Source organism: Monomorium pharaonis, chromosome 11 (genome assembly GCF_013373865.1).
Source record: "Monomorium pharaonis isolate MP-MQ-018 chromosome 11, ASM1337386v2, whole genome shotgun sequence".
NCBI classification, from domain to species: domain Eukaryota; kingdom Metazoa; phylum Arthropoda; class Insecta; order Hymenoptera; family Formicidae; genus Monomorium; species Monomorium pharaonis.
In genome coordinates, this window is record NC_050477.1 from 11,265,084 (window position 1) to 11,290,182 (window position 25,099).

General features: G+C 36.2%; 4 protein-coding genes across 8 annotated transcripts; 2 read left to right on the plus strand and 2 right to left on the minus strand.

The window, feature by feature from the left end:
- Positions 1 to 448: 448 nt before the first annotated feature.
- Positions 449 to 4,967, plus strand: LOC105835456 (apoptosis-inducing factor 1, mitochondrial). Of its 2 annotated transcripts, XM_012678759.3 has the most exons (12): positions 455 to 1,209; positions 1,805 to 2,097; positions 2,181 to 2,232; positions 2,308 to 2,456; positions 2,538 to 2,668; positions 2,746 to 2,921; positions 3,004 to 3,195; positions 3,262 to 3,452; positions 3,529 to 3,781; positions 3,861 to 4,012; positions 4,080 to 4,325; positions 4,522 to 4,967. In XM_012678759.3, exons 1-12 carry the CDS (start codon positions 1,122 to 1,124, stop codon positions 4,591 to 4,593), a joined length of 1,995 nt encoding a protein of 664 aa, XP_012534213.1. In that variant the 5' UTR covers positions 455 to 1,121; the 3' UTR covers positions 4,594 to 4,967. The 2 variants fall into 2 exon arrangements, with proteins under 2 accessions (XP_028047205.2, XP_012534213.1); XM_028191404.2 differs by having other exon boundaries at positions 449 to 1,209; positions 3,004 to 3,452.
- A 75-nt stretch (positions 4,968 to 5,042) lies between these two features.
- Positions 5,043 to 10,044, minus strand: LOC105835454 (protein broad-minded). 2 transcript variants are annotated; one of them, XM_012678756.3, is made up of 8 exons: positions 8,320 to 10,044; positions 7,920 to 8,257; positions 7,347 to 7,543; positions 6,871 to 7,278; positions 6,483 to 6,802; positions 5,614 to 5,791; positions 5,305 to 5,520; positions 5,070 to 5,209 (listed from the first exon to the last, which is right to left on the minus strand). In XM_012678756.3, exons 1-8 carry the CDS (start codon positions 9,984 to 9,986, stop codon positions 5,090 to 5,092), a joined length of 3,444 nt encoding a protein of 1,147 aa, XP_012534210.2. In that variant the 5' UTR covers positions 9,987 to 10,044; the 3' UTR covers positions 5,070 to 5,089. The 2 variants fall into 2 exon arrangements, with proteins under 2 accessions (XP_036149433.1, XP_012534210.2); XM_036293540.1 differs by having other exon boundaries at positions 5,043 to 5,209; positions 5,305 to 5,791.
- Positions 10,045 to 10,145: 101 nt separating this feature from the next.
- On the minus strand, positions 10,146 to 14,264 carry LOC105835455 (TBC domain-containing protein kinase-like protein). 2 transcript variants are annotated; one of them, XM_012678757.3, is made up of 12 exons: positions 13,812 to 14,263; positions 13,459 to 13,708; positions 13,150 to 13,378; positions 12,784 to 13,058; positions 12,549 to 12,695; positions 12,185 to 12,467; positions 11,942 to 12,119; positions 11,595 to 11,801; positions 11,246 to 11,505; positions 10,822 to 10,949; positions 10,583 to 10,745; positions 10,146 to 10,388 (listed from the first exon to the last, which is right to left on the minus strand). In XM_012678757.3, the coding sequence occupies exons 1-12, from the start codon at positions 14,014 to 14,016 to the stop codon at positions 10,281 to 10,283; spliced, it is 2,433 nt and encodes an 810-aa protein (XP_012534211.1). In that variant the 5' UTR covers positions 14,017 to 14,263; the 3' UTR covers positions 10,146 to 10,280. The 2 variants fall into 2 exon arrangements, with proteins under 2 accessions (XP_012534211.1, XP_028047204.1); XM_028191403.2 differs by lacking the exon at positions 11,595 to 11,801 and having other exon boundaries at positions 13,812 to 14,264.
- A 221-nt stretch (positions 14,265 to 14,485) lies between these two features.
- On the plus strand, positions 14,486 to 23,953 carry LOC105835461 (dedicator of cytokinesis protein 7). Of its 2 annotated transcripts, none has more exons than XM_028191563.2 (20): positions 14,486 to 15,031; positions 15,112 to 15,286; positions 15,371 to 15,549; positions 15,818 to 15,959; positions 16,032 to 16,235; positions 16,297 to 16,488; positions 16,564 to 16,788; positions 16,867 to 17,141; positions 17,227 to 17,542; positions 17,622 to 17,927; positions 18,009 to 18,214; positions 18,287 to 20,050; positions 20,163 to 20,290; positions 20,373 to 20,635; positions 20,714 to 20,973; positions 21,057 to 21,491; positions 21,572 to 21,924; positions 22,003 to 22,205; positions 22,284 to 22,603; positions 22,699 to 23,953. In XM_028191563.2, the coding sequence occupies exons 2-20, from the start codon at positions 15,143 to 15,145 to the stop codon at positions 22,751 to 22,753; spliced, it is 5,970 nt and encodes a 1,989-aa protein (XP_028047364.1). In that variant the 5' UTR covers positions 14,486 to 15,031; positions 15,112 to 15,142; the 3' UTR covers positions 22,754 to 23,953. The 2 variants fall into 2 exon arrangements, with proteins under 2 accessions (XP_028047364.1, XP_012534218.1); XM_012678764.3 differs by having other exon boundaries at positions 14,487 to 14,696.
- The last annotated feature ends 1,146 nt before the right edge of the window (positions 23,954 to 25,099 follow it).

The window sequence follows — 25,099 nt, forward strand, 5'->3', positions numbered from 1 at the left end:
AAAAAGAATTCACAATTAGTGACATACAATTGAGTTCTTTTTGAACTCTCTGTGTTATTTGGGTATTTATATAGAGTGTTATTTTTTGTGCTATTAGTTGTCATTAACTTTTCTTATACACACAAGAAGAGTTAAGAGTTCTTTTTAATTGCCTGTACATAATTAAAGATTCTTTTCCATAATTAAAGTACGGATAATAGCATAGTTGACATGTAACAAAAAACGAAAAAAATTATTTACATGTTTACAATTTATTTACAGCACAACCTTGAAAATAGTACAGCATACGCCATCTGCAATATACATGTGCAACTGTTTCTCATTTCACACATAAGAATCGATATCACCATCGATAAAAAAAATGCTGAGCGAAAAATTTTAAGTAAATGTTGAAGGCAACCTATGATCTTTAAGATTAAATTTTTATTTTAACAAAAAATACAAATTAATATAATACACATCTGCTCGTTTCACCCGACATTTAATTACTTTTCGCAATTATCGATCGAACGCTAATTTTACACGTGTCTAAAAAATTTTACGTGTATAAACAGTAACCGTGTAAATTTTACATGTTTACTATTAGGACTAAAAATGTTCTTAGCAACAAATCACATCGTATTTTACTTTGCTCATATTTTATAGTGCATGTGAATTGTTTTTTTTTTTTGTATTCTAAAATTTCGAAATATCTAATTCAAGAGACCTGCGCGCGGTCCTGTCTGAAGTTAGCCGCGCTTCCGATTTCCGATCGCTTCCTTCAGTCCGACGTCTGACGTTGCGTGTCACGCGGTATGTGCACGCGCGTATGTATACACTACGCACCCGCGCACTCGTTGAGAGCTCCAAATTCACGTGTTTCTCGGCCACCGGTCAACCACCGGTCTTCGCAGAGAATCATCCGTCCGTAACTCTGTGGGACTTTTGGGAAAGGAAGTGAGAATCCAGGTAATGGCGTGTCGCGCGGCGAACATTCTTCCGGCGAGCGTCCTTCCGGTCCAGAGTAAAAGCGACGGCGGCAATAGTCAACGGCAACAGATCGCCGCACACGGCATCAGTTGAGGGGAAACACAACGGCGAGCGCCCACCATATTGCATAAGGACGACCGGCCGGGCGAAAGATGTTCGCTTGCGGTAGAATCGTCGGCCAACTGCCTGTCAGGGCAGTCGCACACGCGAATCGCTTCTATCGACCTGTAAAATACCTCGGTACGTAAAATACAGGCAACTGTCTGGACGATTCTGTGTTTCCTGACCCTTCCCCGCTTCAGTCCTCTCGCCGCGCCTGGACGTCGCTCGAAGGGGCGATATCTCATTTTTCCCCGCTTGTTCGCAATTTCTTTTCAATGAGAGAATCGCCAGCATTTTCTTTTCCCTCCCACCCATACATGATCGCCCATACTCCGAGCGTTGCATAAGCTTGCGAGCGATTAATTATACGGTTGAATCGTGTTTACAGTCCTCCATGCGGCGTGTTCGCTCCGAAGTAGGCAGCTACTAACATAACCTAGAATCACGCGTGCCTCCACATCCGTAGTTGAATCAGTAACTTGTACGAGATGTATACTCTAGTCTTTAAAAAAAAAATTGCAGTAAATGCTTTCGTTTAATTCCCCTTCATATTTTTTAGCTCTCTTGTTAATCTTTTAAAATGTAACACTTTAAGCATAATATTTTATTACTGTTTGGCTATTTTTTTTATTAACATAGAGATGTTATTTCCTTTAGAACTCCAGATCTTCTTTATGTACTCCCTGTATATTGTTTTCAATAGCCTGTTGATGGTTTATCAAAACACTTGCAGGAGCTGTAAATATTAGTAATCTACGTCACAGTAGCAATGCAAGCAATAAAAAGTCAGGTACTACTCTTAGGCCAGAGGAATGTATGCCGGAATCTAAATATTCCAAATCACAAAAAGAAGCTCCTGCCTGTGAATTGGAAGCGAATTGTCCGGCAGCGCAGGAGTGCAAGGTGAACAACAGCGAGCAGAAACAATCGGGCGATAGAGGCTCGGATTCTGGTAAAAATGGGAAATATCAATTCCACTATTGGCACCTATTTGCTGCCTTGATTGCGACAGGAGTTGTATACAAGGTGATACAATTGTACAAAAGTTATTTGACTGAGAACATTAATTACTCTTCCAACTAATTCTTCTTATAACTTTTTTTAAATAGGTATCTTCGTCATTTTTATTGAAAGATGACAAGACAGAACAGAAAAGTGGACGTAAGTTACATTAAGAATTATTTTGATACAATAATGAAATTTAAAGAAATATACTACTTTCTCATTTGCTTTTAGAAAAGAAAGAAGGGAAAAGACGTTGGAGAAACAAAGTTCCTGCAGAATCAAAATTAATACCTGAGGAGGTACCTTATTTATTGATAGGTGGAGGAACAGCCGCATTTTCAGCATTTAGGTCAATTAAATCTAGAGATCCCAAAGCTAAGGTAATGGCTTTTACTAACAGATTTATATAACAATTTTTTTTTCTTTTTTTTTAATTTATGCACATAAGAATTTTTTTTCAGGTTTTAGTTATAGCAAAAGAGGGGGAGTTTCCGTATATGAGGCCACCATTGTCGAAAGAACTTTGGTACAACACAGACAGAAAAACAACTGCACAATTACGTTTTAATCAATGGAATGGAACTGAGAGAAGGTAAACTTTGTTGGATTTAAACATTTTTTGGTAATGTTTACACAAATTATTTTTGCATAAAAATGTTTATTTTATAGTATATTTTACGAACCTCAAGAGTTTTACACAAGTGTTACTCAGCTTAACGAATCTGATAAGGGCGGAGTTGCCATAGCCATGGGTTGGAAAGTAACGAAAATTGATGTTATGAATAAAATTGTGACTCTCGAAGATGGTTATGAAATAAAATATAATAAATGTCTCATTGCAACAGGTAGGTTTTGTTAAAAAATTTTTATCGAACAAAATTATAAAATTAAAAATTCAATTTTTTGTATATAATCATATTTATCTAGGCGCGTCACCTAAAAATCTGTCAATATTCGAATCCGCTGAGGACAATCTAAAGAACAAGATTACAACGTTCAGAACGAAGGATGATTTTCTCGACTTGGAGGAAAGTGTTTCTAATCCTAAATGCAAGAATGTTGTAATTATCGGTGGCGGATTTCTTGGTTCTGAGCTCGCTTGCGCACTTGCTAGGAGTTGTAAGTTTTTTTATTTATCATCAAAATATTTAAAGAATAATTTATTTATAATGTATTTTATTATAGATAAATCTAAAAATGTTTTTCAAATTTATAAAGAAAAGTTTATAATGGCACAAGTATTGCCAGAATACCTGAGTGAGTGGACCACGAAAAAAACTGAAGCAGAAGGTGTTCGCACTATATCTAGCACAGAAGTTCAAGATTATAAATATAAAAATGGTCGATTATCTCTTGTTCTCACTGGCGGCCAAACTGTATGTCGATATATTTAAAAGTGTAATTTAACATAATTCAATCTTTTATCTATATTGAATTAAATTTTTTTTAAAGCTCGATGCTGATCAAGTGATAGTAGCAGTAGGTGCTCAACCAAATACAGAACTGGCAACAACTTCTAATTTAGAAACAGAACCTAAGATAGGAGGATTTCTCGTAAACGCTGAGTTAGAAGCAAGAAGCAATCTCTGGGTTGCTGGAGACGCTGCATGTTTTTACGATGTCAAACTTGGTAGAAGAAGAGTCGAACATCATGATCATGCAGTTACTTCCGGAAGATTAGCGGGTGAAAATATGACTGGCGCAGGTAATTCAGTAAGATTAGATTATTTTTAAAATGTTACAGTTTTCGAAAGCATGGAAATATAAAATCAATTTCTTTGTAGGTAAACCTTATATGCATCAATCGATGTTTTGGTCAGACTTGGGGCCTGATGTAGGATACGAAGCAATAGGTATTATAGACTCATCTCTGCCAACTGTTGGAGTTTTTGCTAAAGGAGTAGAAGAAAACACAACACCGGTTAATCTTAGTGATGTAAGTAAATTGCAATAAAGAGCAGTATATTTATCTACAAAACTATTTAGACAGTTTTTTTATTTAGGAACAAAAGACAATTTCTGAAGACTCACGATCTAATGAAAAATCGGAGTCATCAGTGTCACAAATTGTAAAGAGTACTGATAACATGGGTGAAGAAAAGAAAGAAACATTTAAGGATGACGTAAAGTCCGAGCAACCTACGAAGTACGAAGATTTTGGAAAGGGCGTTGTTTTTTACATGCGAGATGATGTTGTAGTAGGAATACTGTTGTGGAATATCTTTAATCGAATGTCGATTGCCAGACGGGTAAATTGTTATTAATGATTTATTCCTTCCCTATCTTGTGTATAAGACATTTTTCAATTTTTTTCTCCTGTGTATAACGAAAATATTTTTTTGTTATATATGCAATGAAAGTAGTCCTTTTCTTACCTGTAAATTCAAGATTACGTAACATGTGTGTATAATTTAATTACTTAACATAATTTTTATACCATTTTAGGTCCTTGCGGGAAACATGAAGTATGATGATTTAAATGAAGTAGCGAAATTATTTACAATTTATGAAGATTGATAATTTGGTTATCAAACAACAAAGTGAATGACAATATTAAGAGATTATTGTACTGTACATGTAAAAAGGTGTCTGACTTCTGTGTGTGCAGTGTTATCATTGGAAAACCTGCAACCGAAAGCTCGTACATCGTTGAATTTCGCAGGTATGCGAATTATCAGTCAGTGTTATGTTGTCTATACATAAAAGATTTCTAAATACAATCTATACACAAAATGTCTCATAGAAACCATGTAGAGTGTATATACGTTCATTACAACTAATACTAATTGGATTTATATAGAAAATTGAAGAAGAGGAACTTTTATTAATTATATAATACAATGATCAACTGTTACTCGTTAAATACATATACATTGTTTTATTAATTATAATTATTTCAGTGTTAAAAATGTGTAAGATATTTCTTTTTGCATGAATGAAATTTATTTTTTTTACTCTCGATGGTATTTTTTTTTTATTTTTTAAGCAAGATTTGTGAGACAAAATACGTGATCTATATTTCATCTTCTGAATTCAAATTTTTAGTCATTGCTGGTAAAACCCGATTTCTATAGCGTTGACCTAAATTATCCATGTACGTAATGTAATTATGACAGCGATACTCGTCCAATACCTGTATAAAAATGCACGGCAAATTATTTAATGACATTAAATGTAAATAAGTCTACGTATTACTTCTACCTCATATAACTCTTCTTAATTTCGTACCATATTTTCCGGCCACATTTTTCTGTTTGCTAAGTCCTGCAACAACTCTTCCTGGCAAAATTGCAAAAGTGATACGGAATAATATACCATATAATCGGACGGGTATAAAATGCAAATTGCAAAGAAATGAACTATTTCACTCCATGAAAGAATTCCCCAGAAGCATTGCGTTAACATTCTATTGAATATCATCCACCAATCTATACCGAAGACATCCTTTGTTTGTAAGAAACAGAATATGTTACAGTGTATATATATTATTATATAAACTAAATTAGATAAATTCTTTAAACGATAAAATTCAGTTACCTTCAATCCATATTTGATGTTTGGAAGCTCGATATTGATCATAGTTTCTAAAACTTGCATAAAAGTGAACTGTGAACTGGTGCCTTCGTTGTTTTTATCATCAATAACTTTACCCAATTTTGGCCAGAGAAGCAGAGTTGATGGAAATTGAATTAATTGCATAATAAAAGTTTTACATCTATAATCAATTATTTAACATAATAATTAGCATATTTTCGATATACTATAAAAATACAATCATAAAGTTAATTAAGTATTGATAGGACATTATAATTTTAAGAGAAGCAATTGCGGTAACACAAATTCTAGCTTCTGTAGTATTAACAGTAAAGACGAAGAATCCCGAGTTTAAATCTTAGACTGCGTTAATTTTTTCATTGCTTTTGGAATTGATATAATTAATATGTATTGATATCACAACATATTACATATCTGGTCAATGATGAAAAAGAAATATCGAGACGGGTTGATGATAAAAATAAAACATTGACCCGGTGAGAACCAAGTTTTCAATCTGAGACCTGCCAATGATGATCTTTGACTAGCTTGAGTTAATCACTATTGATAGTTGTTTAAATACTTGTTTAATCTATATATATTTCTTTGTGATTTAAATATCGCGAAGAAATATTGGACATATTCAAGCCATCAAAGCTATTTGAGAGGCGAGTAAATTTGTAGCTTTGACTAGAACATGGTTATTGATTAAACAAGACTTTTATATGCCACTATTTGTGACCATACCGGAAATTAAACAGGCTATCAAAGGATTAATTCGCGGTCAACTGAGGCTCTTTGTTTTATGTTAATGATTTGTTTTTTTCAATAACAAATGACTTATTTGAAATTAAATATATCATGTTACCTACTTATTCAAATTGCCTTCACAGATAATGAACACTGTTGCTAAGAACCAATCGAAACCTTCGAACCTGCTTGGTTTATTGTACTGTATTAATATGTAGGCAGAATGAATGAATTGTTTTAAATTCTTCTGACTGTCATCATTGTTCTTTAAAATCTCACGTTGTTCGGCATAATTTAAAACAATATTAATAGCGCACATATCTTCTGGTAACCAATAGTCTGTGTCGTACGTTATGTTCTCTTGCCACTCAAATTGCTCCACCCATTCTGCAGTTGGAATGGCTTTGTGCATTTGATTTAACAAGTTTATCATCATCGAATTCTAAAATAAAAATTATTTTGTGAATTTTCAAATTGTAATTAAATTGCATTAAATTCTTATGAAATTACTTTAATCGGGCCTCGCGAAGCTTTATGCGCTGCCCTAACTTGCGCAACCCAACTAATGTCAAGCAATCCGGGCCTCTCCTCCTGCAACATATCAGTCAACTCCGAATCATATTCGATTTCTCGGAAGTCAATCATATCTGCGTATATTCGGGGAGGTGGATATTCCGAGAAAAGTTCATATTCTTCAAACGGTATCACATATTGTTTTCTTTTATATGTCGTATAATATGATTTTAATAAAATATTATGTCGCAAATAACTGGAATCGTCAATTATATATTCCTTCGTCGACTCTGGTTTATTATTATCATCGTCCTCTGGCTTTTCGTAATCACTTTCATCATCGGTTTGTTCTTTGCGAACTTCAATCATAATTATGCTGTCTTTCTGAATATCTAATAGCGCTTCCTAAAAATTGTATTTATTATTATATACAAGTATATAGCTATTCTCTCTTATCGCATATAATATATTACTTGGAAATTCAATAAATTTAATAAATAGGCGCAAACGTCTAGGTTCCAAATTACTGTATTTAACGATAGAAGAGCCAAATGATGGTGAGTTGAATCTACATTTATCGCAGTCTGTAGTAATTCAAATAAATTCGATGGATAATTCTTTTCTTCGTCATTATCTGATTCGTTATCATTCACCATAAATGCGGCGAAACCTATTAATGGATATTCATATATATTCATTAATCATACATTTTTCCAGAATACTCCGGTAAAAAAAATGCTCATAATATTTCAATAGTAAGAATGTTTTATTTTAAATTTATGAAAAAAATTTTGTTGATTTCTTCAGATTTTATAAATTTTCTTCGAAAATTGTAGAACAAGAAATTGTAGAATATTTCACAACATAATATTTATGAAAATATATATTTAAAAAATTCATAAAAAAGACTCTAAAATTATAAAATTATACTGAAATTTTAAAGACTTGTAAAATTTATAAACATTCTAGAAAACTACATAAAAAATTCTAAGAAAAATTTTCACCAGAGTTTGTACAAAAAATATAGTTAATATATAATTCTTTACAATTAAAATTAAGAGAAAATAATGTAAGTATGTGCAGAAATTCGTCAACGTTCTCTCTGTCCCAAGGATCATGAAAGAATCTGGGATCCTCTGCGTTTGTGCAAGTTTGCGACAGCAACGTCGATAGGACATGGGATCCGAGATCTGCGAGCACATTGTAGCCCAGGTCAAAGTAACCAGCCGACGAGATAAAGCTACTTATATCGGTAAAACTCCAAATTACTCTTAGAGGAGCGATTGATCCGCGAATCAGTTCCACAAATACCAATTTCTCATTGACGAGCGCTTGCAACCCGAGTGGTATCGATACCATTTTCAGTAAAATTTTTTTGATAGCGCTGTAAGAAAATATTAGATTATATCATTGCAAGCTTAGATTTGACTCTATTTTCTTAATTACCCATCGAGTTGCTGAATTTTATTTTCGTTCTCAACATTGCATTTGTTTAATCTTTTGTAAAAATTAGCAATGGTTGGATAGAAGCGCGTTTCGATCTCTTCCTGCGCAGCCTCGTAAACGTCGTACACGTTGAATAATTTTTCTACCAGATTAAACAAACTCAGTATATATTTTATATCCATGATGGAAAATGGCTGTTTCAATAAATTCGACGCGTACTGTATTACGATCGCAACTGGACACTTCGACAGTACATTTTCGGAATTTGTCGAATGCTCTTTGCAACTTGTAGTCAAAAATGTCGGACCATCTACCGTGTCTATCATATGAGAAATAATACTTAAAATGTGCGGCCAAATCTTTATATTATTTTCAGAAAGAGATGTCAAACGGCATAATGCCGCGTGGTAAAATTCATTATTGTATAACACGTCCGAAACATTGAGTATATTTTGAAGAGCATTGCAGGAAGTGTTGTACACTCCACTCGGTGCTTCCGTTATTAACTTATTCAAGGAGTTCAACAATTTCATCAAGAAATCAGCCACGTCAAATGGTGTTTTCAACGAATTCTCCGCTAGCAACTTTCTGCCTGCTTCGTAGCTGCAGAGCTGCGAGACAAAGGTCAAACAATGTAGATAAGTTGCGGTTTCTATCGTATTTCCGGAAATACACAGCTCATTGTTCTCGTCCATGATGGAGATGGACAAGGAACAGGGTGCCTCCGCTAAACCGCTTTGAACGCATTCAACGACGTTCTGCAGGAACATAGGAGATTTCGCCAAAACAGCGATAAAAGTCCTTCTGGTAGAAAGACTATGAAGCCACCTCTTGCTCCATTTTGCCTGCGGCTCCAATACCGAGATTATATTCAGTACGTTCAAGGTTTTGGGTTGCAACGAGCTACCAAAGCTGTGCGTACTAAAAAATACTATAAATTGCTCTATAACTTCTTCAATAGTCTTGTCACTGTGCCTAGTGTTTTTTAACATTTCCTCCTGATAGCGGATTATCAGGTGCATTATGCGAAATAATTTCTCATGCAGGAAGAACTTGAAATTAATTCCGGAGATCAGAGTTGGTAGGGTCTCACGCACTTTCTGCGAATGATATTGCGCGTTGAACGCGCTTAGCAGATTGCCGTAGGTATACAGCTGCGAGTAGTTCAGCAGCTTAGCGTGTACCTGCATGCTGGCCTCGAATATAGCTCTGTTGTCGTCTGTGAGACCGTCCAGCAGCGTCTTCTGGAAAACGTCCCACTGCGAACTGTTATTTATGTTGGACAATTCGATTTTTAATAAGATCTCATAGCCAGCCAATCTCACGTGGACCGGTTTGTCGCGACTGATCTTGTCGATAATGCAATTGTACTCTTCTCCGTTTCCCTGCGGGGAGGCCCAATCGTCCGCTGCGAGGTCGCTGGTAAAGGAGAGCAAAGATTGTGATTGCGACGCTGCGGATGTGGGTTTTACCATTACATATTGTTCGGTGATCGCCTTTCTCATAGAATTCAGTAGAATAGTCATGTCTTTTGAATGCGAGAGCCTGTAAGCGATCTCGCTAGGTACCTGTTCTTTGTCTATAGCGCTCTGTATGGTTTTTCCGAACTCTTTCTTCAAACATTTTCTCAACCATTTTTGAAGATCCGGTGGCACACCTTTGTCCATATTTATTTACCTAAACGAATATTGTGCAAGTAAAACTAAACGAGTGAAACGCATATGCCTAAGTGTCCATAGTTTTGACATTTGTTGGCATAGCAACCAGAGGTGTACACATAAGAAAACATATATAGAATATTCAATATTCTTTGTGAATAAATCAAATTCACACAATACAATGAAATATTTTATAACAAAATTATACAAGATTGTTATACATATTTTACAAGTATAATATCAATTGTATTGTATCGATAAATCTGAGTATTATATGTATAGGAACTGAATTATGTAATTCAATTAACGTGCTGGTACTATGATATTCGGAGACTTGGAACGTAACGCGTTGATTCCACCTTGCAGAGAACAGACTCCTACGACATTGCATTTTACCAAAAAATCTGCAAACTATTGGAAAGTATATTAAATTTATTTTCACATTTTTTTCTTTGATCCATTTCTATCAATGTAGATTAACTTTATTTAAGTTTAACTTTAGGTTTTTCTAATTGTTAAAACTGAGCAAGGAGAACAAATAAAGTCAAAGCGTAATTAAAGTTAATTAAACATTCGTAAAAGCAAGCATTTTATGATCTACTTGCCAGTGCGTTATTTTGATCATGTGGCCCAATAATCACAACGACGCTGGTTTTATTATCTATTAACGGTTTTGCATGCGGTCCGAGTGTGTCGATGTGAGTCTGAGACAATTGCACACTTGTGAATGGAATATTAATACTACCGAGAATAGCTCCCCTCTCGAATCTGTTAAAAATAAATTATTAGTTTAAAAAGTAAGTTCTCTCAATGGAATTTTTTAATTACAATACTGAATACTTACTGTATATTACTACGTACGTCGACGACTATAATTTTGTTCAGTGAATTGTTGTAGAGGTTTAAAAAGTCATCTACACTTATCCTTGGCATCTTTTCTGTTCCCGCTTCAGGTTCAATCCAATTTGTATCCTATGAGTCAATTAGAATTTTATACATACATAAAAAATATTCTACTTTTAAGAATCTATGTATATTCTTTTGAAGGATTTAAAAAATTTTATCGAAGAAAAGGTAGAATAATAAGCAAATAAAATTTGCTTTAATTTGATATTCTTAATTGAATAATTGAACTTACTAAGATTTGGAAAACATTTTAAATAAATTTAATATAATGTTTATTTGAAACATTAAATACAAATAAATAAAATATGTATTTTTTAAATATATAATATACAAGTAATGAAATAAATTAATTGATACTGTACCTTTGCTGTATTATATTGATGCTTTCGGTATGTAATACTAGCGGGTGTGTTCTGATACATTGTCATCGAATCTTTAACGCATAATTCTATATCAATTTCGGGCAGGTCGGAAAACAGAAGAATACATTCATTGAAACCTGACATTAGTAAGGAATCTCGTAACTGCTTCAATATTGCTAATCCAACTAAGAGAGGAAATGACGAATCTCCCAGCAGTAGTTTATCCCACAAATGTAATATTTTATGTAACGGAAATACATCTAAAACATTAATAATCTTTAGCATCGATGATTAGTAATATCACCAGTAATATCACCAAACCAAACGCGTATTCAACAACAAAATTTACGTGAAAACATAGTTAGGAACCATGGTATGGCAAAGAGTTCCGGTACAAAATTTATGGATTTTAAATGATTCGCCAATTGGGGATCGTGGAACGCAATAATTTGAGAAAATTTGCCCAGATATTCCTGTATCACTGCCGAATTGTCTTTCAGAAAGAACTTGTGAAGATACTTCGGTATAAACGCCGACAAACACGCGAAAGCTCGAGCTAAAATCAATTGTGCAATACATTAAAACGTTGATAGTGCCATTTTGGCCCTACTAATTACTTCAATTTTTCTTTTTTGTATTATATACAATACAGAAAATATTGGAACATAAGCATGCACGTTGGATGATCACACATACCTTCGTTGTTAAAATTTAAATAAAGAAATGGTGCTGTCAGCGAATCTAATCCCTGCCAATAAACGTAATGTAAATTATTCCTGACCCATGCTTTTAGCAACCTCTGCAGTCGTTCATGTCCAGCGCCAGATGACAGTAATTCACTATATTGATGGCATCTCGGTATATCCACCTCTATCTGACAAATTATTAGTGAGATGCATTTTCATGTTGAGCATCGTATTACATATAGCGATTATATACCTGCCGATCAGTGTGAGTGGGAGTTTCCTTATCAATCATATCGTAACGTTTCTGTAAATCACCAGTGATTCCGAGCAAAGCTGCCCAAACAGCACCTCTAACTGGAGGTGGTATATCCTTGTGCGCCTCTTCAATAATTGCCTCCTGAGTGAGCGGATAAGCCTGTAAAAGTCTGTCGAACAGGACGAGTCTGTAAAATTGATACTCCGTATCGCGTTCCCTTATGATTAGTGGCAACTGAGACGCAGCATTCATCAGATCTTCTTGTGCTTGAACCCGCATTCTGCAAATGCGTAAAACTTTTATGACGATCTCGTAGTATTTGGAAATAAATACAGTGTGAGATAAATGTGAATAAACTAACTGGTTTGTCAACCATGGATAATTCGCTATGTATGGGATATGGGCCAAACGCTGGCGAAGAGTCTCCATAGGAACTTTAACGACCCTTACGTCGAGTAAACTAGCGGTGTCTCTTTGGCCAAACATATGGCCCAGTAATATGACTAAGCTGAAACAAAAAAAATTTCATACTCGATATATTGCCAACATACAAATTGAGTAATCTACAGTTACATATACATATGTTTGGAAATTACTTTGGGATAGTTAAGATGGGTGGTCTTGATCTAATGAGACTTTGCTTCTTCAAATCCACAGTAATATCTCCACCGGCCAATTGCCAGAGATAATATAATTCGTCCATTTTTCTAACAATAACATTCTTATAGAGATTTTCTTCCTTCTCCTGCACATTTCTCATCAAATGATCCGCGAATATCGGTAGTTCCAGCAATTCCTCTGGAGTCTTACGCTTTGTAGGATGAATTTGCAAACATGAATCTACGAATTCCTTAAGCTCCTTTGGTAACTTCTACGTAATATATAAATACAAAGATATAACATTACAATATAAAACATACACATAAATTAAATGTACTAAATAATACTAGATAAAACCATACTTCGTAAGCCTGGAAACAATTGTTTTCCCGGGCAAGACGCTCGAATATACTGGTATCACATAATATTAAACTTAGAACTTTCCTCAAGCATTGGGATAATTTTACGCCAGGCCAAATGGGCTGTCCCAATAGTTGCTCAGCTATGATCATTCCCAGAGACCAGGAATCTATCTTGACCCCACTTGGACCAGGATTCAGAAACACTTCTGGTGCCGTGTACTTTGGATAACTGAAAAGAATTTTACTTGCAATTTATGTTAAACAAGTAAATCTATTAATATTTCAGTAAAAAAGAATATTTGCAAGTACCCGATTGGGAAAGATACATTTTTTCCTCCATCTGTCATATAATACAATCCGTAATTGTACAAGTGAACATCGCCATTCTTCTTAATCAGAATATTATCTGGATTTAAGTGTCTGTGCACCAGATCTAATTCATTCATATGGTGCAGTGCTAAGAGACATTGAAAGGATATCTTAACAATCTCCTCTGTGTTTAGATCATGCCTAGTGCTCAACGGATCTCCGCTGTATTCCGCAACAACTACAATCCTCTCTGAAAATGAGCACAAAATATAATTACACTCTTATAAGGTAATTGTATTCCGTTATAATATCTAAAAGTGGATAAACTTATTGACAATTGTTAGGATTCTCACCGTGTTTACTCCTAATTATGTCAAGATAGGGACAGAGATGGGGATGGTAGATGGTCTTCAAAAATTGCGCCTTCCCGTAGATGGTTATGGAGTTCGGCGTGAGTGGTAGACCGTTGCTGCCGCATACCTCTACGGGGTGGCTTTGCGCGAAGAAAGTCATACCACCGAGACATCGCTCCTCGTTCTCCAAGAGTGCGGGGCACATGTTCGTATGCGTGGTCCAATTCGATAAATCTCGACTACATGCACCGACTCCGCTGTTCTGACTTGGATTTCTTGTTGTTCAGCATTATTATTGCAGCTCTCTGCATTTCCTATGACATTTCCGGTTGTCTGATGCCCGCCTACCTATCGTATTTACTTTACAGCTGTCATTCAACAGAACGCATACATGAAGCGTAGACAGCGTAGTGCGTGAGCATTCAGTACAATAATAATGCCGCGATTGATATCATCGTACCACTGCATGATAAGACTAGAGAAAATTTTTAATAAAAAAATATAAAACAAAAATAATTGTAATATAATTACAATAGATATATTATTATTATATTATTACAATGTATTGCAATAATATGTATGTATATTATGTATGATATATAATATACTTAATAATAATCGAAAAATTAATCTTTTCTTTGATAATTGTATGAGTTAAGGTTGCGTATCATATGATGGTAATAATCTTGAGAGCTGAGAAAAGCGTTGTCGCTAGCGTAGATCCAAGGCTTGGCATCGAAAAGCGTCAGTGGAGGACAGTCGAGGATTGTCGAGAATTCACGTCAAACGCGTTGGTTTGAGAAAAGTATCGAAGGACAGTGGTGGATTCTTGCTGACGCTTTTGATTATTCATAACCATCCCATTTTCGATGAATTCGTATTAACGTAATTACTATCGAATAATTGATAAACATAACAATACACGTTTTCGATTGTGAGATCTCATTACACGTTTTGAATACATACATTCATAGTTTCTGCTCCATTTCTGAGCTACTCTCACAACTTATAAATATTAATCATTATTTTCTAATTGTATCAGCATTTTTTAAATTTGTTATAACACGTCCTGTTATATAAATACATTAGCTCAGTATACAATTATTTTTGGGTAAAATGATTGTCATGTTTGTACATTTTTGTAAGTGACACAAGTTTAAAGTACTTATGTGTTCTGTTTAAAAAAAATCATATTTACATGACAAGAAGAAAATAAATATGTAATACATTAATTTGCCTTTATATGTCAGAATTATCTGCAGTTTTTTGTCAATAGATTTTATTCATATCTTTTTTACAGAATTTTATCAGAATTTATCGAAGCATTTAGAATGTCTTCAGTCCAGCGTGCATTTGCTCACAAATTAAACAAGCAGCAGCATGCTGCTGATGTAAGGCGACAAATTGCTACTTCTACTTCCTATTCTCGTGATTTGTCAAAGAGTGGTAGCAGTATATCAGGATTTTCTTCTATGGTATGCAGTCTTCTTTGAAAAATTGATATATGTAAATATTGCATAGCTAGTTTTGAAGTAAATTAATGTTTGACTTTTACATAGATGTCTTTGTGCGAGGTATTAGAACCACTCGATTACGAGGAATTCTTAGGACAACACCAGTCAGTATTGGACCGTGATCCTTTGAAACCAATATTAGATTTTCCACCAGGGGATGTTGAATTAAGAGTTGTAAAGAGGAAAATTCGAACAGAGGAACCAATAGTACCGCACGAGTCAATGTAAGAAGAATAATCAAAATGCTATTAATTATAATATAGTTAGAATTACTTTAATTAATTCTGGTTAATTAACGATTATTTCAACTGGTAGAATTATATGGAAATATGGAAAATAATTATCAGAATGAGATAAAAAATTCTCTTTTTTCTTTATAAATTACATTTAATACTGCTGATAAAATTAATTATTAATTAAAATTAATCAGAGTTGATTAAAGATCTTTACTTGTAAAATTTATAATCTATTTTTTATTTTAATCACTTTTAGCGATACAGTGTCGCCTTATGTGAAGAGATGCATCGAGAGTTTTACTTCAGATTGGGTCGTAATAAATCGTAAATACAAAGGAAGAATTTCACCTATTGCCAGAGACAGATTGCTTCAAGATACACCTAGACAAGATTTTGAAGTACTTAATGCTGCAGATAAAATTAATTTATTTGCGATAAGCGGAGGAATGAAAGTGTTTTATCTTAATTAGGTAGATCAAGAAGATGCAAACGGTTGTGTATCACCAAGTGAGGAGGATGACTTGTCCAGTTCCGGAGATACTCCAAGAGGATCTTGGGCAAGTTTGGATTTGCGACATTCACAGCATGATCCTCTTTTGCCAAGTTTGTTAGATCGTGTCTGCCTTGAAACGATCGATCAGATGAACGAGCAGAAAAGGTTGGAGGATCGACAGGTACGAGATTGTAAAGTGGCAATCTTGTCAGTTTCATTTTGATTAAATATTTATTTTTCAGGAAGCTTTATTTCCGCTTTATGCGCCTCCAACTTCTCCGGATGATGAGTGGCAAGAAATTAATGTTGCTCCGGAACCGACAGAACCTTTTGCTCATAAAATTCTCGTGAAATGTCTGCAGTTAAAATTGGAATTGGAAGTAGAACCAATATTCGCAAGTTTTGCATTGTACGATGCTAGAGAGAAAAAAAAAGTACGATATCGTTTTTATAATTAAAATTACAATTCCATGAATATAAAATACCAATTATAAATTGTTATATTTTAGGTATCAGAGAATTTCTATTTTGATATGAATTCAGAGGGACTGAAAAGAATGCTTGGAGGACACATTGCTTATAGCGATGCTAGTACCCTAGCCAGAAGCTGCGTCTTGAGCGTCAGTAAAGCTAGTCCTGATTTGTTCCTTGTTGTACGATTGGAGAAAGTATTACAGGGTGACATATCGGAGTGTGCTGAACCATATTTACGCGAAGATAAAAATAAAGATAAGGTATAATAATAAAATGATGAAATAGCTATGTACTCAAAATGATAATTTTTCATATTTATGTTTTATTCATTATCATAGGTCAGAGCTGCCGCCGCTGCTGCATGCGAACGCTTGGGTCGTTATAGAATGCCTCTCGCATGGACTGCAATTCATTTGTCTGGTGTAATTGGAGGTGGTGGCGATACGGACAGCACTGGCAGCGCTGGATCCTTAGACAGAAAGTCGGGAAGTCTGGAACAGTGGCGGAAAAAAGTGGAACCGCCGACGCGACGAGGTTCGCTAGAAAGACGAAGCTCGGACAAAAGACGCAGTTGGTCACCAGATGATTTTGCCAATTGTCTCGATAGCTTCAGGTCCGTTCAATGTTCTGTTTTTCTATAGAGAAACTCAAATAACGCAATTTACATGAACTTAAATAGCGTCTTGATATTCTTGCAGACCCATTACTTTAACAGTCTCGAGCTTTTTTAAGCAGGAAAGCGAACGACTTCGCGATGAAGATCTGTATAAGCTTCTGGTTGAACTACGAAGACCTGGTTCCAACTTGAAACGATTAAAATGCTTACCAGGAATATTGAAATTAGATCTTAGTCCCAGACCTGAAGAGTTACCGAGATGTCTTGATCCTGATCTTAGAAGATTAGTCCCATATCCAGATGAGAAAAGTCGACCGGTTAAGGAAATACTTGAGTTTCCCAGCGAAGTTATTTCGCCAGATTTAACATATCGTAATCTTCTGTACCTTTATCCTAAGGTATGTAATAAATAAAATTGTACATATAAATATTTTCTGTTAATTGCACGTTATCAGAATTATATTTTATTATTTGTAGGAAGCAAACTTCAGTTCCAGAACTGGCTCAGCTCGCAATATTGCCGTAAGAATTCAGCTCATGGGAGGTGAACAAGAACCCGACGCACTCACGGCTATCTTTGGCAGATCGTCATGTCCCGAGATGACGCACGAATACTTTACTTCTGTGTCATATCATAACAAAAATCCAAACTTTTACGACGAAATCAAGATAAGACTTCCTGCAGATTTAAGCGCAAAACATCATTTATTGTTCACCTTCTATCATATTAGTTGCCAAAAGAAAGCAGAACAACCAAACGTCGAAACAGCGGTCGCTTATACAGTAAATTTCAATTATTAATTAATAAAACTAGTGAATTAGTAATTTGATTGATATATTGAATATATAAAATTTTACTTGTAGTGGCTACCGCTTTTAAGAGACGGTCATCTTCAATCAGGCGAATTCAGCTTGCCTGCTATGTTGGACCCACCGCCTGCGAATTATTCTTATATCGCGCCCGATGTTCTTTTGCCAGGTACTCGATGGGTGGATGCTCATCGAGGGGTCTTTACTGTCATATTGGAGCCCGTTTCCAGTGTTCATCCGCAAGACAAATATATCGATAGGTAACAACATTTTTTTCGGTCTATAAACTGTAAATAAAAAATTGCAATAATTTTTTATCTTTAATATTACAGATTTTTATCATTATGCGGTTTTTTGGAGACCGGTCAAGTTCCGCCTCGTATTGGCGAAGCGGGCATGGAATCGGAATTGAAATCAGCTCTCCTCGAATTAGCGCGCGCCTCGCATTCCGCTTTGGTGCGATCTCTTCCTCAGTTACTAGATCAATTATTGTGTCTTTTAGTGCGACCGCCAACATTACCGACTCAATCGTTGAACGTCGCCGCTACCATTTTCGAAGCCATAGGATTACTTGTGCGGAACATTACCAATCTACCGGATGGCCAATTAGATGCGCATGGTAGACACGCGCTTTTGGGTACATACATCGCATATCAATGCTCTTTACCAAGCATGACTCACAATGGCGGCGTCGCGCGAGCGCAGAGCAATCCTGATCTGCCTCTGGAAGATCTGGAGATGGAGATTCACTCGCGAGGATTAGACAGAACAGCGTCAATGCGACAGGAATCTCCCTCAATTAATAGTCATCCCACTAGAAGACTTTTACACGAGGAACTTGCCTTGCACTGGGTCGTATCTACTGGTCAAGCACGCGAACTGGCGATAACTCATTCTTGGTTCTTCCTGGAGCTGATAATGCGCTCGATGGTAGTCACCATGTCCGAGATGGGTTCTTTAGAAGCTCCACGAAAACTGAGATTCTCGCCGCAGTTCTGTGACGATGTCGCGACACTTACTGCTGCATTAACATCCGAGGTTATATCGCGATGCGGCAAGGAGATCCGTGTAGCATCCAATTTAATATCGAGCCTCGGAAATTTTCTGTCCGATTTGTTGTCTGTTATGGACAGGGGATTTGTGCTATCACTTGTTCGCGCCGCCTGTTGCTCACTGTCGGACGCGTCGATGCATATTCCCGACTCGGCGGCATTGTACGCCCTAAAACTCGATCTCGTGAGAACGGTGTGCTCGCACGAGCATTACGTAGCATTAAATCTTCCGTTTGGTACTGGCTATACATCAGGATCTGCCCCGGCATCGCCCAGTCCATCGACCGGCAGTTCAGGTAGTTTGATATCCACTCTCGTACCTGGCGATAGAGCTCGATTTTCTGAACTTAGTCAGGAATTCAGGCAGCAGCATTTCTTAGTCGGCATTGTTCTGTCCGATCTGGCGAACACTTTGGAGATACCAAATCCAATGCTGCAGAATAAAGCTATTGGGACCATTCGGCATCTTATGAGCTGCCATGACGCTGATCCACGATATTCCGATCCTGCGGCGAAGGCCAGAGTCGCTGCGCTGTATCTACCACTGCTCAGTATCTTGATGGATGCCTTACCTCAGCTTTATCACTGGGACTCCAAAGACAAGAGTGTCTATCCAGATGAATCCGGATCGATCACGCAATCGGTAGCATTGGCGATTGCCGGCGGAGCGTCGGCGGACACCGCAGGCAATCAATGTCGCGTGTCCTTGAGCTCCGAAGCCACTCGACATCTGTTAATGTGTGCTTTATGGGTGCTCAAGGGATTAGAGCGAAGCGGTCTAGCGCAATGGTGCTCTGAACTCAGCGCAAGGCGCATTCTGAGTTTGCTGCAAGTATTGAATATCGCCACCGCAGCTTTTGAGTACAAAGGCAAGAAAGCACTTAAAAGATTGCCACCTCAAGCAACAGCTACTAGCGATATTAGATCGCGATTGGAAGATGTGATTCTCGGCCAAGGAAGTGCCAGGAGTGAGATGATGTTGCGAAGAAAGGAGAGAGTAACCGGAGACAAATTAAGATGGCGCAAGGATCAAATGCCTTACAGGTATAAAATTATAAATTAATAGTATAATATTATACATATTTTATTTAAGTTTATTATACATGTTTTATTTAATTAAAGTTATAATTATATAAATATATTTTGTTTCTTCAAGATCTTGCGAACAACCAGAAGGAAGAGCTGTAGAACAAGATGCCCATATAGAAGGAGCCTTAGCAGCTGAAGCTTCTCTTGTCGTATTAGACACTTTAGAATCCGTAGTTCAAGCTGACGGCGGTGGAGGTATTCATCTTTTTTTTTATTTCACTACGTAAATATAGCAAGATGTTGTCCGTTGATAAATTGTACGTCTGAAATTACTTAGGTGCGGTTGTTGGCGCGGTGTTAAAAGTGTTACTAAGAGCGTTGGCTAGAAATCAAAGTACATCAGTGCTTCAGCATATGTTTAATACTCAGCGAGCTCTAGTCTTTAAATATCATAGCGCATTGTTTGATGAGGAAAGCGAGCGTTGCGGGGACTTGTGTTTAACATTGCTCACTCGATGCAGTTCGCCCTTAAGCGCCATCAGAAGTCACGCAGCTGCGAGTCTGTATCTGCTGATGCGACAGAATTTCGAAATTGGAAATGTAAGCTGTCATAAGATCTTGTGATGTTGGTGCTCTGCGTGAAGTATATTATTTTATCTTATCTTCTATTCTTTATAGAATTTTGCGCGCGTTAAGATGCAAGTCACAACATCCTTATCCGCTCTTGTTGGAAGGGGAAGAGCTCCTAGTGAAGGGGCATTACGTAGAGCCTTGAAGACAGTATTGGTATATGCCGAGAGAGACACGGAACTTGCAGATACGAGTTTCCCTGAACAAGTGAAGGATCTACTGTTTAATCTTCATATGATTCTTTCTGATACCGTTAAGATGAAAGAATTTCAAGAGGATCCTGAAATGCTTTTAGATTTAATGTACAGGTAAGATTTTTGAGTCTTACAACTGACAATAATTTGACTTAGGGTTAAAAAAATAATGAGTTAAAGATTTAAATTTTGTTTAGAATTGCTAAAGGTTATCAAGGATCGCCTGATCTTCGCTTGACTTGGCTGGCTAACATGGCGCAGCAGCACATGGAAAGGAAAAATCACACAGAAGCAGCAATGTGTTTAGTGCACAGTGCTGCTCTGGTAGCGGAATATCTTCATCTATTAGAACCTGGTGGCGGCGGTCGACCTGTAGGAGCCGTTGCTTTGAACCCTGTGACACCGAACGCTTTAGAGGAAAGCGCTGTCGGCGATGACGTACTGGCCAGAAGGGAAGAAGGGCTTTGTTTAGGTCCTGATTTTTCAGAGAGTGGATTGGCGGGTTTATTAGAGCACGCAGCTAGCTCTTTTCACGCAGCTGGAATGTACGAAGCAATTCCCGATGTCTATAGAGTATTACTGCCTATAGCGGAAGCTGCACACGATTATAAGAAATTGGCTAATATTCACGGGTAAAGAAAATAAATTATTTTACGTAATATAAAAATTACATCTTTTTACTTTAAATTTATGATATAAAATATTTTTTTAGTAAACTTCACGAGGCATACACGCGTGTGGAACAATTGGCCGGTAAGCGAGTCTTTGGTACATACTTCAGAGTTGGTTTCTACGGCTCCAGATTCGGTGATCTTGCCGGGGAAGAGTTTGTTTACAAAGAGCCAACCTTAACAAAACTCCCGGAGATATTCTCGAGACTTGAGAACTTTTATGCCGAAAGATTCGGCGCTGACAATATAGTCATAATAAAGGATTCGAATCCTGTGGATCCTAGCAAGCTGGAATCGGACAAGGCTTACGTGCAGATCACTTATGTGGAACCGTATTTTGAAGCGCACGAACTTAGGCACAGACCAACAGTTTTCCATCGGAATTTCAATATAAGTGAGTATTAAATTATGGATGAATATTATTTAGTTATCACAAGTAATTATTTGTTTTGATAATTGCTTTTGTTTTTAGAACGATTTGTTTATGCGACACCTTTTACTCCTGGTGGCAAAGCTCATGGCGAGTTGCGTGAGCAGTGCAAACGAAAGACTATATTAACGGTGGCGACACATTTTCCATATCTGAAAACCAGGATTCGAGTTGTAGCTCGCAAACAGATAGTTCTGAGTCCCATCGAAGTGGCAATTGAAGATATACAGAAAAAGACTGCCGAGGTATTGATCGTTCTTCACATCTTAATATTCTAATTTTAGTTGTCTACATAATACGCCTTTTTGTGTCATCTTGTTTAGGTGGCTGCTGCAACCGCTCAAGAACCACCTGATGCAAAAATGTTGCAAATGGTTCTTCAAGGTTGTATCGGCACGACGGTCAATCAAGGACCTGCTGAAGTGGCGGTCGTGTTTCTTTCCGGTTTGCGTGAACAAAATGCGGAGCCGACTAGATTGCAGCACAAGCTTCGCTTGTGTTTCAAAGATTTCCAGAAAAAGTGTCTCGATGCTTTACGGCGCAACAAGAATCTAATTGGCCCCGATCAGCGGGACTATCAGCGAGAGCTGGAAAGAAATTATCAAAGATTGACGGAAAGATTGACACCTCTCATTGCTTGGAGGTAAGAAGTTTTAGTTAGAGAGATTACGTATGTCTGATGAGATTATTTTTAAGTTTTTCCATTAAAGAAATGTTTGTTATGCTGCCACATTATAGCGGACCGTCCTTAATTAATCAACAAACTGTCCCGTCAACTTCTCCGCGTTGGTAAGAAAGTGAAACACTGCCATAGAAGCTTACCAAAGATTTATATCTAATTATCAATCGTGTAAGCGATTGTTATTTAATATATATGTAGTTCTATTTATAATCGTTATTGTGGAGAAAAATCATGCGTTGAATCCTTGTTTTATAACAGAATTAAAAAATTATTCCAATTTTTTAGATTAAATATATATTTAATTAGAAAATTCTATATTATAAGTTATATATATGATAGACAGTAATACAAAAAAACTGTCAAATTTCCAAATTTGTTAATACTGCAATTTTTATGCATTTATTGCAAAACAAGAATTCAATGTAATTTAAAAAAATATTATTGAAATTTTTATACTTATAAGTACTTAAGTATTATGATATGATGTGATCACATCACATACATTACATTAAATGAATTTATGGCTAGGCATCCATATTTAGAATTTCTATCATTTTCGTAATTAACAAAAGTGTATATATTAAGTAGTATGTGTTAAGTAGTATTTATCCTAAATATCTGCATAATTTTTTAATTGGCTTGCACGTTTATTTATTAAATTCATTTAATTAAAAATAACAATGCAATTTTATTATTATAATATTAAAATGCTTAAGTGAAAATTCATTAAAGTTCATTAAAAAAACTGTTTATTGCTATAACTTATATGACATTTTTTTGTTATTTAGAAATATTTATTCATCACATTTCGTAATATACTCGTTTATAAGTATAAATCTTGATACTATGTGATCTTTATAATTTGTTATACGTTTATACATTTTATGAATCGAGTACTAAGTAGTTTTACGACGATAAAAATAACTTCTCGAAGAATTAGACTAGGCAATATTTTCATTAGAAATATTTCTTTAGAATTTTCCGATTGCCTTGAACGCAATATAGAATGACATATAATGGACTGAGTTTATAAAATGTAAATTTGCAAAAGCTAACTTATGTATTTTGTATTATATATATGCATTTATATATGTTAAAATAAGCTGAAAGACATGTTTTTCTACGATATAAATTCGTAAGATGGAAACAGTCACATGTTTAAACAGCATCTTAAGTCTCGAGTAAAAAATGTCTATGAGTAAAATGCACTTTTGTATTTCTTGAACGATATTGGAAATATAGGCGAATTTTGTACACAATCGGTTTGTATTTTTCGAAGGAAGGAACTGAGAAAAAAAGGAAGTAGGCGAATATCTGTCTTCATTCAATCAATGGACCCTCCAATAATTCGTTTATGATCCTTCGAGCTGTCTTCTACCGCTTATTCATCATCCCTTCACTATCCATTTTTGCTCTCTCGTATTATATTTGAATAACTACTTCAATTTATTGATTCGATTTCCGAATTATCGAGAATTGTCCTTTTTTCTAGTTTGATATTTAAAAAAATTAAAAATTTACACTAAACACTAAATTTTATAGTGGATACGGTAATTGTTTTTCGTATACCATTCTGTAATCGGAATTGATTCCAAACATTCTTCTCTTCTTTTTCCCCATTATTTCTCATCTCTGAAATTTGGCGTAATAGCCGAGGACTGATATTGTATCAGCCCCGAGAAACGATTTCGTTTGACGCGCTCGAATTCACGTTCATAGAATGGAAACAGTAACGATAAAAACGTAAAATACAGACGTAAATGTGGATACACCGAATGTCTTGTGTCGACGAGAAGGAGAGGGAGAAAGAAAAGGAGACCAAATAAAACGTCTTAAAATGTCGTAACGGAGGCGAGAGAGCCTTCCATATTGGAGGTCTCAGATAAAAGGTTTACCTTTGAACTCGGGATGAGACTTCTCGAAGGATTTTCTCGAAGAAAACTTTGATCGCGTTAAGAGATTTCCTTCGGGGTACCAGCGAGACCACGTCGCGGAAAATTTCTCTCGAAGTATTCTCTCGCGATGTGGAGTCGTGCGAAGGAGAAGAGAAGGAAAGAGAGAGACATAATGATAGAGAGAAACGCGGGGACGAGAACGACGATTGCGAGAGGAGGGCGAGACGCGGGGGTAAAAAGTATCGTTCGAAATTTTCCTCTTCGCGCTCCTCTTTTGCGGCGGTGGCGGGGCAGTGGTCCTGTTTATATTGTCCACGGTCCATTTAACTCTCAAATGCGGCTACGATTCTCCTCTATTCCCGGCTCATTTCGCACTCGCATTCCTGTTGCGCTTGCCTCCCCGTTGCTCTTTCTCACTTATTTGGCAATCCATTTTTTTCTTCCTCTGCCGTCGCGTGAGATTCTCGCGCTTTTTTGTCACCGTTAATCATCGTTATCCTTCCTCGCTAACTTTTTTCCTCCCTTTCACGCACAACAGGATTTTGATGCACGTTCTTATACT